The sequence below is a fragment of the Centruroides vittatus genome, unplaced genomic scaffold (genome assembly GCF_030686945.1).
Source record: "Centruroides vittatus isolate TY-2023 unplaced genomic scaffold, ASM3068694v2 scaffold_149, whole genome shotgun sequence".
In the NCBI taxonomy this organism is placed as follows: Eukaryota; Metazoa; Arthropoda; class Arachnida; order Scorpiones; family Buthidae; genus Centruroides; species Centruroides vittatus.
In genome coordinates this window covers 2,790,588-2,805,530 of record NW_027122681.1, presented here as the reverse complement: position 1 = coordinate 2,805,530, position 14,943 = coordinate 2,790,588, and the positions used below count along the sequence as shown (strand labels likewise).

The following is a 14,943-nucleotide window of genomic DNA, read 5'->3' as shown; positions in this document are numbered from 1 at the left end:
TGGGCATGATTAAAAGTCCCTCTTAGTGCTCACACAAGTGCAATATGGTTATTATTGCACCAAGTATTGTCGATTAAATTAAAATTTTATGACTATTTAATAAAAAATATAAAATTCGGCCATTAGAAAAATTTTAACAACCAGTTATTTATTTTTCTCTTCCTTCCAGACCCCCCAGAGATGGGATGGATAAAACCACTAAATATTGGTCGTGGGTTCGCGCCTCACCAATGGATTAGTCACGTGGTTTTCCGGGTTTTCTTCATCTAAATAAGGTCCAGTTTCCTTTAGAAAGTCTTCTGGGAGGATGCCCATTCTCCACCTTTGCCTTACACAAATAAACCAAACCTCTTCCTCTCGTCTCTTCCTAAGTAAAAGCCAAAGAATGTTTAATCCGTTGATGTTTTTTTATTGAATTTTTTTTAATAAATCAAATCCTGAGCTTTAATGACATTCTGGTTTCTTATTGTCAACAAAAATATCATCGTGTTCTCTTACAATTCTTCCATCTGTCTCGTGTTTTAATAATCAGGAATAAAGACTGGTTCACACCGTATACGTTTGTCAACACAGCACGTCCCTGCACAATAGAATATTTAGCTCCTCACACTATTGTTATAAGCTGTGTGGCAGCTAATGAGGAAAGACGACAGAAAATTTTGAAGTTATTTTAACCTTGACTTATTGTTTTATCTCTTATTTATCATCTTTTTTTCCTTTAAAAATGATTGCATACTCGCAACAAGGTTCGGAATAAACAAGATATGAAAAGAGTAAAATAACATATAAATACGATACGACACTTTGAAATTTATTTCGGAATTAATTTCTTTTTATTTCTTATCGCTTATTCGTCATAACCATTCATTATAAATGTTCAATTATACAGTCTAAGTAGGTGACTCGAACTCCAGAAATAGAAATTTCTGTTTATATATTAATAATAATAATAATAATAATCTTCTCTTTTACAAAAAGCTATTCTTGAGGTTCACATTATTATATATTCTAATTATTTCCTCCAATGATGTAATTTAGAGCAATAACCTTACTAACTGACAGGTATGACTTGCTTTCTTTTCGTTTTATACAAAATAATCTAAATACAGGCTAAGACACAATTAACACACTTCTTCCGGATGTATTGTACATTTGATGTTAATTGGTTATTGGGCTAAAAAGGCAATTAATGAACGAATGACTAAAACTCACGAACGTCGCGGGTTCGGGTCTCACCCACGAATTCGACACGTGTTTTGTGTGTCTTCATGTGTCTAACACCTAAATAGGAACCAGTTTCCCATAAAAAGTCTTAGATCACCCACGTGTTGACGTATCGTATCAAACATTTAGGGATGTAAACAGTGAAAAAACATGTTAGATAAGAAGGACCACGAGTTTCTCGTGGTTTACAGGCCTGAGGTAAAAATGAAAAACAAAAATCCAGCAGCGAGTTGTTTAACTTTCCCGGCAACATTTAAAACTGCGTGTTATGAGGGACGTGTTTTATAAAAATTTGTAAATGCTAGTAACAAGTAAAACAGTCATTAAGTCCGACCCTACTCCAGATATGACATACGACCCGCTCTATCTCCCCACCTTCTCTACCTTTAACCACCAAAGTTTAATAGCGTCGATCTCCCTAATACACAAACATTCCTGCAAAATTTCAGAAATTTTCGACTAAAAGCACAGGAGCTATTAAGCTTCAAACAGGGTGAACATAATCGTGCCTTCCCTCCACACACATACCTTACATCCAAAAAACGTTTATTACTTACGCCTCACCTTGTCAATAATTTATTATATTATAAACAACCAATATATGTTTCAATTAAGCGTAGAAAAAACAAACACTAGAACTTCTCTCCATTGTTCTTACTGAATATAACTTTATTTTATTGTTATAAAGTTACTTGATATCATGCAACAGCTATTGTTTGGCCTTTACCTAATTTCAAAGGTAAATAATTACTACTTCTGTTCCGCTTGTATTCATTCATCTTCGTTGTTATTATTGTTATCATCAAGCAATTGTTTTCACTGCCAAGTAATTATTATTATTAGCATCAGTTTATGTATCAAAAACTGAAATTCGTAATGAGATTATTTCTATCTTCTATTGAAAATAAAACAAAACATTCTCTTAATACTATTTTGGGCGGATGGCTAAGGCGTTAGTGTTCTGGGGGATCCGGAACCGAATTCGGGCGGAGAACCCAGGAATTCTTCATGGGCAGAGGATGGGCTACGTCCCTACAACTCTGCGGCTCAGTTGTAGGCCCGGTCATATCCGTGATGTGCATAGGAAAAGGCCCTCTTAGTGCCCACAGGGCAGAAAGAGAATAAAAAATCTTATATATTTTGTATTAGTATAGAAGGGCAACAAGGAGTAAAGATTAGTTGTTTGTTTGTATAAGGCAACGCTACACGTGGGAAATACCTGGAGGTCTAGAATTTCTATAAGAAACTGGCCCCCATTTAGATTTTAAAACCAAAAAAAAAAAAAAAACCCCGGAAAACTCTACGTGATAAGCCCGTTGGCGAGGCGCGCACCCACGACCAGTAAAGATTAGAAACACTTGCCTTAGAATATGCAAGTTTTACTGTCATATTGACTGTAAGATAAAAATTTATATTGTACTACATTAATTCCTACTTCCAATTATCTCATAAAAGTATTAAAATTTTAAAAAAGCACAGCATTTTATTTATAAATTCTATATTAGATTACTCTACAGAGCCGAAATTAAAATTTGAAATCCGGTTTTGGTAGATATTCAGGACAAGTTTGCAAGATTTCAAAGGATAACACTTACATACATAAATGAAATTTCTCAATCATTCTCGGAATGACATACCAAATAATAGTAATAATAAAACTATTATTCTCATTACACCAAAAAATTACTACTTCGTCTCATATGATTATATTCAACTATATAATTAAAGTTTTGCAATTTTTACTCCATATTTAAGTTTAAAAAGAATTTAAAAGAAGCAATTTCTGAATTTCCAATTCAATTTCTAATTTCTAAAGAAGCTATTTCTAATCAAAAATTCTAAATTTAGAAATTTCAAAAGCAATTTCTAAATTTAAATATATTTAAAAATAATTAATCAGCATAAAAACTCTTATTCAAAATACAGTATATTTCAGCAGAGTTGACAAGGTGGGGTCTCATGCCCCCACATACCAAGCTTTGGTGCCCATTTTGCCCCCATTTTTTTGAACAAAGGAAATACAATAACATTTATAGTAAGCACTAAAAGGTGCCCAAGTTTTCTCCGGGTGCGTGGAAAAATCCCCAGCTTCCCCCCATCGATGGCCCTGTCCTTCAGGATGAGAGAGATTTAAACACGTAAAGTCTGATTATCAATTATAACAAACGTTTAAGTTTTTAATTTAAATTCTATGACGAAATAAAACTCACGACACGTTAATCTTTATTAACCTATGAACTTCAAGGTTATAATTTCAAAAAAACAGCTACGTTTGATGTGAAGTTTTCTTAATCTCGCCTTGACTACATTCATTTCGAAACGTTTAAACACAAAAAAAAATTACTTAAAGAAATAATTTAACACAAAAGAGTTGTGTGTTTATCTGTTTAACGATTACAAAGTGAAAGAACGGTAATTAACACGACAATCCATCTGTAAATCACTCACAGGTGACAGTTCTTATTGTTTATTTATTGTGTTATTACACAGTTATAAAGTACAAAGGTTTAAGTATCACAGTTAATTGAAGTACAAGATTTAAGTAAGTTACACCTCTAGAAAATGATTTTTTAAAAGTTTAATTTACAAAAGTAAAAATTCCTTCACTTAGTACCATGTGATCCATACAATCTCTTCACTAATGTTTAATACTGTAGAGGCATTTGAGAATATTTTAGATTTGTAATTAAAATCAAAATCTTTCCGAACAATTAGGCCAATAATATTTTAAATCTCTCTCGACTCGTCCCGGTTGTTGAACTTTGTCGGAAATTCCATCGTCGTCTAATGGAGAAACGGTTGTGAAATTATCTTCGTATTCGACCACGTCCACACTAAAAGCACTAATTAAAACATTAACCACAGTTATTAGGAATATCATGACTACAATGGCGTTGTTCATCTCATCGGCTCCTTTCTGGTGTTTCTTATAATTAATATTGGATCTTCCTACTAGAATCAGCATTATTCCAACAATTATCTGTGAATAAGATTGATACGAGTGTATAAGTTACTCACTATAAATCACTTTTAAACAGTATACATTATACTGAAAGTGACAAAAGTTATTTATGGTAATGTTATTAACCTTGGATACATTTTTATGTCACTGATTTATGTATTTAGGTATTGACTTTTATGATAAATAAAATGGACAGTATGAATATTTAATGTTTATAATACTCTTGAATGAGGTTACTTCTGAATCATTTTTAGGACAGAAATTGTCCTACACTTGAGAACTTATTTGTAACACCACTTGTATTTTTGTTATGGTAATATAAAGATTTCAGGCCATAGATGAACTTAAAATGAATTTATATAAAACTGTTAGCTTCTAAATTAAAACTGTTTAATTTTCCTTATATTTTACATGGATATTTTTGTAAATTAGGAACAAATCTAATCTTATCACATACTTAAATATTTTGGAAAGTAATGCATAAAGTGGCTTTACTATAACTGGATAAGCAAACCAATAACATACCTCCTTTTATTTGAGAGGTTCTCAACCTTTTTCACTGGAGTAACCCAGGGGTACGCATACTACCCATTGAGAATTGATTGATTACATTGTTGGTTTGTTTATCCAGTATATTAGCCTATGCCATTTTACCAGGCATCTGCAAAATGACAGATTATCAAGACAAGCTTTAATGCATATAGTTTATCATCATCAGTTTTGGAATAACTTTTATCCTAGAACAAAGATTAGATTTATTAAAGTATAAACTGAGAGAATAACAATCTTATAACAAGACTAAATTAATATATCTACAAACGCTTTTCTATCAGAAGTTATTGATTTATTTAAGAAATTCTAACTTCCCATACAAAAGAAACTTCATTTCTGTTTGAGAATGTTGCTTTCTCGTATACTTTCTTAGATATAAACTATTTAATAGGTGGGTTAATATAATTTTACTACAAAAACTGCTATAACCCAGTTCGGTTAATGTTACCCTAGGTGCCAAGATGGCGGCTCGTCTCTGATTCCAGCAAGGAAACAGTGGGACGCACGTTCTAACCTAACCTAACCTAACCTAACCTAACCTATTCTAATAAATTACCATAATTATTAGCAACCAAATTATTAGAATAGGTTAGGTTAAAACGTGCGTCCCACTGTTTCCTTGCTGGAATCAGAGACGAGCCGCCATCTTGGCACCTAGGGTAACATTAACCAATAGTTCTTTGCCCTTCTATCAACCTATCCTTCTGTTCAAATGATTTATATACTTCTATAAAATTATTTTAAACTATAGAAAAATTTTCAATAATTAACAAATTTTCTACTTCAAACCATTTTAGACTTTACTTTCTCATAAATTCATTTAATTTATAGCTCAATAAAGCTAAATTCAAGTTTATTTTAGACTGACAATCTTCAAACCATATATATATATATATATATACTGTATAATGAATTTTGTTTTATTAGGTCTACAGTAAGCTTGATTTGAAATATACATAGGTCTTGTGTGTATGTATGCATGCACTTGTGTATATTATTGATACATATAACTTCCTATAGCCTAAGTGTGTAATTCATAACAACATAAATACTAACCTGCAAAGCCATCGAAGCGCCAATTAACGTAATGTTAATTAGAAAATATTCGTGCATATCCGAATGACTAAGAACATACTTTAACTGTGACGCATTGGCAGTTAATAGAGCAATATCCATCATCCCCTGAGCTACAGTTTTTCTCGTCGCGTATATATTTACATCCATAGGCACACGTCTCGCTTCTCGAGTGCACTGAAATCAACAAAAAGAAGCAAAAATTAAACACCGATTCGACACTTTGAACTCGAATTTCGTAACATAAACACGCGTTTAACCTTCAGATATCGTTATATAAAACAAAATCAAACGTAAACAAAACTTAAACTTTCAGTTTTACATCTTAAAACAACGAAACGAGCTGCGGTATATCGAATTAAATCACTCTTAAGCAGGGCATGTTCGGTATACATGAACCTGTAATACACACCTTCAGGTATACCAGAACAGGTACTCCTGTTCAGGTATACCCGTCTTAACAGTGATTTAATTAACTCGTATTAAAACAAAGTCATTTTATGCCTTCCTACAAGTCACAGGGCACTATAAAACGGAATTTTAGCCTGATATAACCCCCAACTTACTTCGCTGCAAGTCATGGCAAGGCTGAAACCTCGCTAGCAATTACGTCAACCAATAATTACAAAGTCAATCTATAAAATGACAGCGTGACCAATAGTAAAGCACGTAACCGGATTTTACGAATAAGTTCTAACGCCCAATAAGCGGTAGAACGAGTTACGGAAAGACATTCCACACGACTCATTCCACCTTTAAGTCGCTTAAACTTATTTATAAATGTATAAAGAATTATAAAAACCTAACAAATTAACAACAACGCTTCCTGTCTTCGTCCACACGCGGTTAAACAATGGAGGAAATTTTTAAAAGTAACGGCATACTTTAATTGTAATTAATTAATAATAGCCGTTCAATTACTTGCATTTTAATAATAATTACAGTCCTAAGTAGAATTAACGAATTTTAATCGAGTTAAAGTGACGTCATTAATTTTAAAATCTTGACGCTTGACGTAAGCGTTATTATTATTATTATTATTAATTTTTAAAAAATTCATAAAATATGCGTAATATTCAATCGCATCTGGAATAAATTAATATAAAATTAATATATTAATTAATATTAAAAAAGTTAATAAAAATAACTTCACGATTTCTCGTAATGTTTATAGTTCAGTTATTAAAGAATGATCACGTTTAAATTATAATAATAATTTCGATTAAATTTCTGATATTTTTACCTCTTTATTTCTCTTGAACTTTCTACAGGATGTTTTGTCATAAATCGTCCGCCTGCGATGACGTAATAGACGTTCAAGGACGCGTTTTTTAAACTTTCAAAATGGCCTCCGGTTAAGTTCTTAGTAGAAACGGGCGCGAACGGGGTGATGGAGGAGAGAAACGAAGCGATTAACATGAAGCAGACGAGTATGGTCGAATGTGGCGATCAACCAGATAGAACACTCATCGAACGGGAGGTAAGAAACGGAAATTATTTTAAAAAATAAACGAATTAAAAACGAATAGTGTTCGCTGTTTTACAGGATCGTCCTCGTTCTTCTCGGCCTGCCATGGATGTTAATTTATATGCCGCCAAAAAGACAGTTGCTCAAGGGATGATGGACATAGCCCTTCTTACTGCCAATGCATCTCAATTGAAATATGTTTTGCGTGAAGGGGAGAATGACAAGTACTATCTACTCAACGTCACTTGCCTCAGCGTGTCTATCTCCTTACAGGTATTTATAGAAAGATGTGTCTATACATATACACAGAATACATATTAATAATATACTCGCTTAATTTCATAAGTTAGACAGTTTTATATACACTACAACTACACTGTAACAGTTTAAATATTCTAACAAGTAAGTGTAGTGTTTATATGAAACAAACTACTACAGTTATTTATAGAAGGATATGTGTTTGTGTATATAGATACATCTTCCTATAAATATCTAAGTAATTTGTTTAACACTACACTTACAGTGTATAAAATTAACTAATTTATGAAAATTAATAATAAGTCAGACAATTAATTTTATATATACTACAACTACACTGCAACAGTTTAAATATTGTGAGTGATATTATATATGAAATAAACCAAAGCTGAGAATATAGCACTTTATTATGCTATAAAGTAGTGGAAGCTGGGGATGTTTATAATCTCGAGTAGTTTTTGTTCAGTAAATTTTCTAGTTCAAGATACGCTGTATCAATCTGTCTAGAGCTACGTAATTGAAGTATGGAACAAAGCCTTAAAAGAGCAATTATTTAAATATTCTGTTTTCATTGTTAACGCCTCAATTTTATCCCTTGCAATCTGTTGTGTAATACTCAACTAGAGTGGTGCACATATTATAAATTGGAAAAAAAAGGGGATTAGCCAAATTTTATATTTACGTTGAAAGTGGATAAGGTTTTCTTTTTGTATATAACAAATTAAAATATAGAAGTTTGAACGAAAAGCAGTTTTAACTTTTAAAACAGATTTAAATTAGTTAATCTTAACTGGATTAGAGAATTGAATAAATTAAATCAAGTTCGAAATTAAATTGAACAATTCGATTATTTTTCAATTTAAAATTGAAAAACAATTAGTTTTAATTATTTAAAATCGAAAATTAAATTTAATTTTCGATTTTAAATAATTTGACTAATTGTCACAATTCTTATTGGAAAAATTTTTAATTAATTCCTCTTGATAAGCTTAAACTCCTCTCTCTCTTCTCTAAACCATGTCTAGTCCAATTCACGGGTGTCAATCCATAAGAGACTGGCTATATCCCCCAATATTTTCTATGGGAAATTGCCCACCCTCCCAAGATATATAGGCTACGTATTTTAATTTTATACCATAATATAAAAATTATAATACCATAATATAAAAAAGGAGCAGTAACAAGTACACTTAACAACAATAGGTACACCTTATTTTTTACATCCATTCAAAACCTGACAATAGGAATGTTTTTCACCCATCATTGCCCCTCCCCAAATGTATGTATATATAGATCAACGCAGACTGCCCAAATTACTGAGTATCTTAATTAATTATTCGTGTTATAGCCCTATAAGAATCGAGTTTTATCATTCGATTATTAAACTCTTCTTCGTTTCAATTTTTTAATAATTTTTTTTTTTTTTCTGTAGGCGAAATGAGTTTATGACACGCTCATACCGTTTTAAACGAGAAAAGTTTAGATGTTAAACTGTACGACATTTGGTCCCCTACTCTCCGACTCGTACGCCCACGCTAGTATTCAATGTAACAACGAAGCATGAACAATTAACCAACATCTACAATTCTTTACATATTCAAACCTCCAATAACGGCTACCTCTAAAAAGCGGCCATTTTTTTCGTGACGGCGGCATTATATTGTAAGAAGTTTTGTTAGAAATGCTTCCAAACTAACCTCCTAACAACGGCCATTTTTTAAAATGTTTCCATCAGTGGCCGTTATTCAAAGGTTTGACTGTATTGTAAATAATTGCTTTTTTAAGGTGTTCACTGAAAGAATAGTAATTGTTCGTTTTTGATTTTTACGCTTTTCACCGTAATCGTAAATTTATCTTTTTAATTGAAATTCTTTTTTTTTAAATAAAACATTCTTAAATTTCTAGCTACACAATTATAAATTGGGTGGATGCAAGGTTAAGTAATATCAGCAACAATCTTCAGACAACTTTCTTCGGGTTTGTTATTAAAAGGGGCAGAATGATATCTTGACAATATGTAGGAAAAAACAAATTAGTTCCCATTGAAGGACGGGAAACGTAATAATTAATCTATGGCCAATAACGGTAGAAATCTTAATTGTGTTCATATAATTTCTATTTTATTAACTGAATGTTTATAGCAAAGGCATTTAACGCAGTACATTTTAATTGTAATTAAATATTAACATAATAATTGTATAAGAGGGGAGGAAACTCTAAACATGGTGTTTGGTATGATATTATTTTGATAAATGAAAGCCGAGATAAAGTATCAAAACAAATAGGAACCATTAAAGGAGAAGTTTAATTAAAGTTTAGGGTGTTGTCACATCGCTCAATTTTGATTAACTCCTACTTTAATTTTTCAGATCATCGTGGGAGTTTTATTAGTATTGAATAACCGGTACAATATCAACATGGCCGCTCAGCAACATAATGCAGAATTGCTTAATAATTTAACTATCATAGGTATATTTTTGATTACAGTTGTCAATGTTTTCATATCGGCATTCGGCACTTCTCATTAAGAGTGGCGTATGTAGTAAATATTTATATTTGAGCTTATTAAAAATATATTATGTTGTAAATACTTTCGTAAGATTCTCGGTGTAAATAATTCTACATAAATAAGCCTCGTGTTTACACCAAGGCGATGTTTATGTTATTAGATTGAAAGTTTATATGGTGAAATTTTATTGAATGTAAGTAAAAACTGAAAAAAGTATATTTTTTTAGTAATAAAAAAATGTTTATAGCTCTTATTTCGTATATAAAATGTGAATTTTTATGAACGATCTTTACCTTTCTCGATCAAATCATTTTACATGTTAACCTAAGGATCTCGTACATTATAATACACTAAAAACTAATACGGGGTAGGCCATAATTACGTTCCCTACTTTAAGAGTAAAAATAATTACTGTAAAAACTAATTAAACCTCAAATTTCGAAAAGAAATCTTTGTCTAATATTAAAATTAAAACTTAATATTCGTACAGTATGTAGTTAATATGAAGCTCCTGTTCTGTATCTGCCTTCGGTTTTCATCTAAGTACGTTCTCGAGATTAAGGAAGGACAGACAAACAACAATGGGAAATCTATAGGTCTGCAATTTTAAAATTGCAGCCCAATAATGAAGTATAAATCTTAGTACGAGCAGCATATCTATACAAGGTTTGGTGTGGTTTTTGATTGAATACGCAGTACATGGAGCGATCGATCTTCCAAGGTGGTGGGTGACTTTTTGAAAGACTGAGAAATTGGCCCTTATTTAGGTGTTGGACATGTGTAGGAAATTTGGAAAATTCTGAGCTGCCAACCCGCGAATGTTTAGTGGTTTTTATCCACTCATCCATTGATGGGTCGTTTTCTAATTAATTTTGGAAATAGAAGACCGAGCGTCACTTCAGTCAATGGAGTTTTTAGAACATTGAGATGGAAGACACATCCGATCATATTTTTGCATAATATGCACATAATAGAGACAGCAGTGCTGAATTTCGCTGTAGCTGCCGAATTTTGAAGAAAATTGTTTCCCGGAAATACAAACCTTACTCTTTAATTACGATCATCATGTATTATTTATCCCAAGGATCGGCAACCTTTTTGCAAGAAGAGCCAAGTTTTTAAAATTTAAACAGAAACTAGTGTGGGTTTGAGTCCGACTTTACTAGCCTTACGGGTCGACCTTAGGTGAAAAGGTTTCGACCCTCGCTTTGCTCGCGATCTGTCAGGATGACACGAGAAAGGCTTTTCGTATGGGGTTAGTGGTTTGCTGGACGCAAAGAGACTCACACAGAGACCGTAAGTCCAAAATGAACGCGTTTATTTATACAGAGGCATCATGCTTACAGATTCAGATTGGGCCGAAAAATCGTTCGGTCGTCGTATGATATTTCCGACAAATCTGGTGCACTCAGATGTCCGTCTGTCTTTCCAGCGGTGATTTCCGTCGAATCGAGCATGGGAGGTACGGAATGCCGAGAACGTCTTCGGGAAGTTGAGTCCCTTTCTTGTTCTTGCGTCCGGAGGCTGTCGGATCTCTCCTCTCCTCGGTCCTTCCTCAGAGTCCGTTAAGGTTTTCTCTTTGTCTAACGTCAGAGTATCCACTGTCCGAGTGCAAGGATCGACGTTTTCGAACACCATCTCCCCGTGTCCTTGGGATCTCGGGCTTTTATATCATTTTTACCCGAAATCCCGAGGTTTTGGTTGGTCCAAAAGATGTTCTCCGTTAATTCTATTGGTCCCTGGTCTGTTGCCGGGGACGCGATTCGGGCCGCGGGGTCGCCAAACATCCCCGAACTCCCCCGTCCGGGCCGTTTCCCTCCGGAGTCGGGTCAAGCCTTTCCCCGGATGGCGGTCTTGTAAATTTTACCCTAATGTGTATTTTCCTGTCCCGGAGAATATGCAGCTGTCGAGGACGCCGTCCCCTCCACAGGAGTGTCAGTAGGTCCCGCTTTGAACTCTGTAAGGTGACCATCCAAAGTTTCTCCGAGGACGATTCCTCTCTCGTTCTCACGATGTACGATCGGGGATCTGTCAATTAGGTCGGGAATGCGACAATTAAATCGTCTCGCACCCCGTTCCTCGGCCATGCCGGTCCTATTTACACGATAAGTCATCGATTTATTGACTTTAGCTCGACAGCCTGTTCTCCGATGGGGGGAGTGAAGTCCCGGCCTCACACTAAATTACTAAGAGCTGTAGGGTATGTATGTACTGTACATAAAAATTGCTATAATTAATAATTATCTACTTTTTAAGGTGCAAACGTAAAACGTAGTAGTCATTTTTAAAGTAAATTGAGGAAGGAAACAATGGTAATAAGATGTCATTCAATGAAAATACAGAAAATCCTCGATTCGAACTCGGATAGTTCGAAATCCCGTTCGCTGGTAACTATACTTTTCTCCCGGCCGGCAATATAGAGATTTACATATTAAGTATGACGAAATCGAAAAAATACTTTTGTAAAAGTCCGGGTTCTCACATAATTAAGCTTGTTTTTACATTCCCGGCTCTGTTATATATAACATACATACATACAAGAAAGACATCGGCCGTACACGAAGTGTTTAGCCGACAGAAAAAAGGGGAGAGGAGATAGACTGTAGAGAAAGGTAGGATCCCTCTGAACGGCGTACATATGGCTACAGTACCCTCTACGTTTGATGCTGGCGTGCAGTTTTTAGGTGCAAGGCCTTAGTACCCCTAAGGGTCTAAAAGAAAATCTGAGTGTAGCGAACACCAACAATTGAGTGCCGCCACGAATAGCTAAGTATAGAAGTTAGTGCCAAGTTGCTGTTAGTACGAAGACTTATATCTACTTAATACTAATAAAACTGAACGCGATCGCGAATCTTAATTCTTCTTAACAGCTAGACAGACAGCGCGAAAAGGAAACGAACACAATGAGAAACTAGACGAGACGAACGGACCGACAGAAACAAATGGACAAGACCCCAATTTTTTTTAACATACTAACTAAACTAACCTACCATAACCTGGTACGAACCTAACTCTGTTAGGTTCGTCCTAGGTTACTTTCGCCATACTTTTCTTCTGTTATATATAACAGAGGAATAGTATGGCGATCGGTCAAAAAATGAACCTCCCAATATTTTTACATTTTTGGGCTCGAGACCTTGAAACGTCGTGAAATACAAAACCACTGGAATTCTTTCTGTATGGATGTTACGGTGTGTGAGGGGCACGATTTTGTTGACCCTCTTTGAAGCTTAAGCACCTTTTGTCGAAAATTTCTGAAATTTACGAATTAAGAATTCTGATGGCAATTCCTGGCGTGTAAAAGACCACAATCATTACAAATTCCTCTTAGGATTTTCAAAAATACAGATAACATTACTTTAGAATAAATGAATGATTTGACATTTCTATAATTTTATTTACTAGAAAAAAGAAAGCATTATTTTAACTTAAAAAACTTAAAGTAATTCTGTTTCTAATGAATATTATTTTAATAAAATAATCCTCTCTGAAATATTTCAAACCGATTAATGTTTTTACGTAACACGTGACGTAAAATATGACGGGTTCGTAATACGTCACGCGTTCTTAACAATATATTCTAACAATACGTAACGAATTGTTAGAATGTATTGTTGGCTTTTTCTATTGTAGGTGGGCATTGTTAATGATGTTCGGTATGAGATTGAACTAAATTTTGTGGCCCTAACGTGCATTTTATTATGACCAGATGTATTTATAGATTTCTGTCTTTCTTTAGTTATTGTAATAGAAAAAATCCACTTCTTTAAATTAGCTCCCTGGCAAAAACTCGACGCAGTTAGCAGTCTTGCGAAAGCTAACTTTCCACCTCACTCTAGGTACAACGGCAAAAAAGAAGATGGACACCATTGACAAGGCCCTGAAGAGATACGCTAAGAGATGGCTCAACTTGCCACAACGTGCCAGTGCAGAGATCTTATACCTAACATACAACCAGGGAGGAGCAAACTTCCTTCCACTTAACACCTCAGCTGACCTGGCCCAAATCAACCACGCACTACATCTCTTCCAGTCCCGAGACGACAAAATAACCACCATTGCAACATATTCTCTGAAAACAGTAATCCGGAAGCGCATCAGGAGAGACCCATCAAACACAGATGTCTGTAAGTATCTTAATGGTTCCCTACAAGATGAATTTGGCCTTGCGTCCGGTGACATCAGGTCTACCTGGACTCGACTACGTTCTGCTACCAGACGTCTCCGCAAGCTGTTCCCGTTGGAATGGGTTCCTGGCGACGGTTCCCCCTCCTGACGGTCAACGGCAACATAATCCACAAGAAATCCTGCTCTAACATCCTGAACGGTCTGATAAGGCTAAGACACTTAAAGTCACTCCACAACAAACCCGACCAAGGTAAGGCCTTTCGCATCACCAACGCTTGCAGGGAGAGTAATCACTTTATGTGGGACGGAAAATATACCCAATTTGCGGACTGGCACTTCATCCACCGTGCCCGCATGAGTGTGGTTCCGCTCCACGGACATAAGCGTTATGGTAACTTCTCCAAAAAATGTATGCGGTGCACACACCGCAATGAGACCTTAGCACACGTCCTGTGTCATTGCCTCCCGAGCATGGTCGATATAACCAAGAAGCACAATAACATCCTGCATCGCCTGGCCAACGCCTTTGATAAAAAAGGAGGAATTCTTCTCATCAATCAACGGATTCCTGACTTCCCGGATAACTGCCGACCAGATCTAGTACTCCTCAATGAGTCTGCGAAGGAAGCTACGATAATTGACGTGACGGTGCCCTTTGAAAATGGAGAGGAGGCCTTTTCTACTACTAGATCGGCAAAAATCGAAAAATGCAAGGCTCTAGCTGACTTTTTAAAAGGTAGGGGTTTTAATACCTTCGTTGATGCATTC

General features: G+C 34.8%; 2 protein-coding genes across 2 annotated transcripts; one reads left to right on the top strand and one right to left on the bottom strand.

Moving 5' to 3' along the window:
- Positions 1 to 3,675: 3,675 nt before the first annotated feature.
- Positions 3,676 to 6,573, bottom strand: LOC136987185 (ninjurin-2-like). Its single transcript, XM_067284878.1, has 3 exons — positions 6,379 to 6,573; positions 5,795 to 5,989; positions 3,676 to 4,204 (listed from the first exon to the last, which is right to left on the bottom strand). Exons 1-3 carry the CDS (start codon positions 6,391 to 6,393, stop codon positions 3,917 to 3,919), a joined length of 498 nt encoding a protein of 165 aa, XP_067140979.1. The 5' UTR covers positions 6,394 to 6,573; the 3' UTR covers positions 3,676 to 3,916.
- A 517-nt stretch (positions 6,574 to 7,090) lies between these two features.
- LOC136987187 (ninjurin-A-like) lies at positions 7,091 to 10,300 on the top strand. Its single transcript, XM_067284879.1, has 3 exons — positions 7,091 to 7,292; positions 7,359 to 7,553; positions 9,908 to 10,300. Exons 1-3 carry the CDS (start codon positions 7,203 to 7,205, stop codon positions 10,064 to 10,066), a joined length of 444 nt encoding a protein of 147 aa, XP_067140980.1. The 5' UTR covers positions 7,091 to 7,202; the 3' UTR covers positions 10,067 to 10,300.
- The last annotated feature ends 4,643 nt before the right edge of the window (positions 10,301 to 14,943 follow it).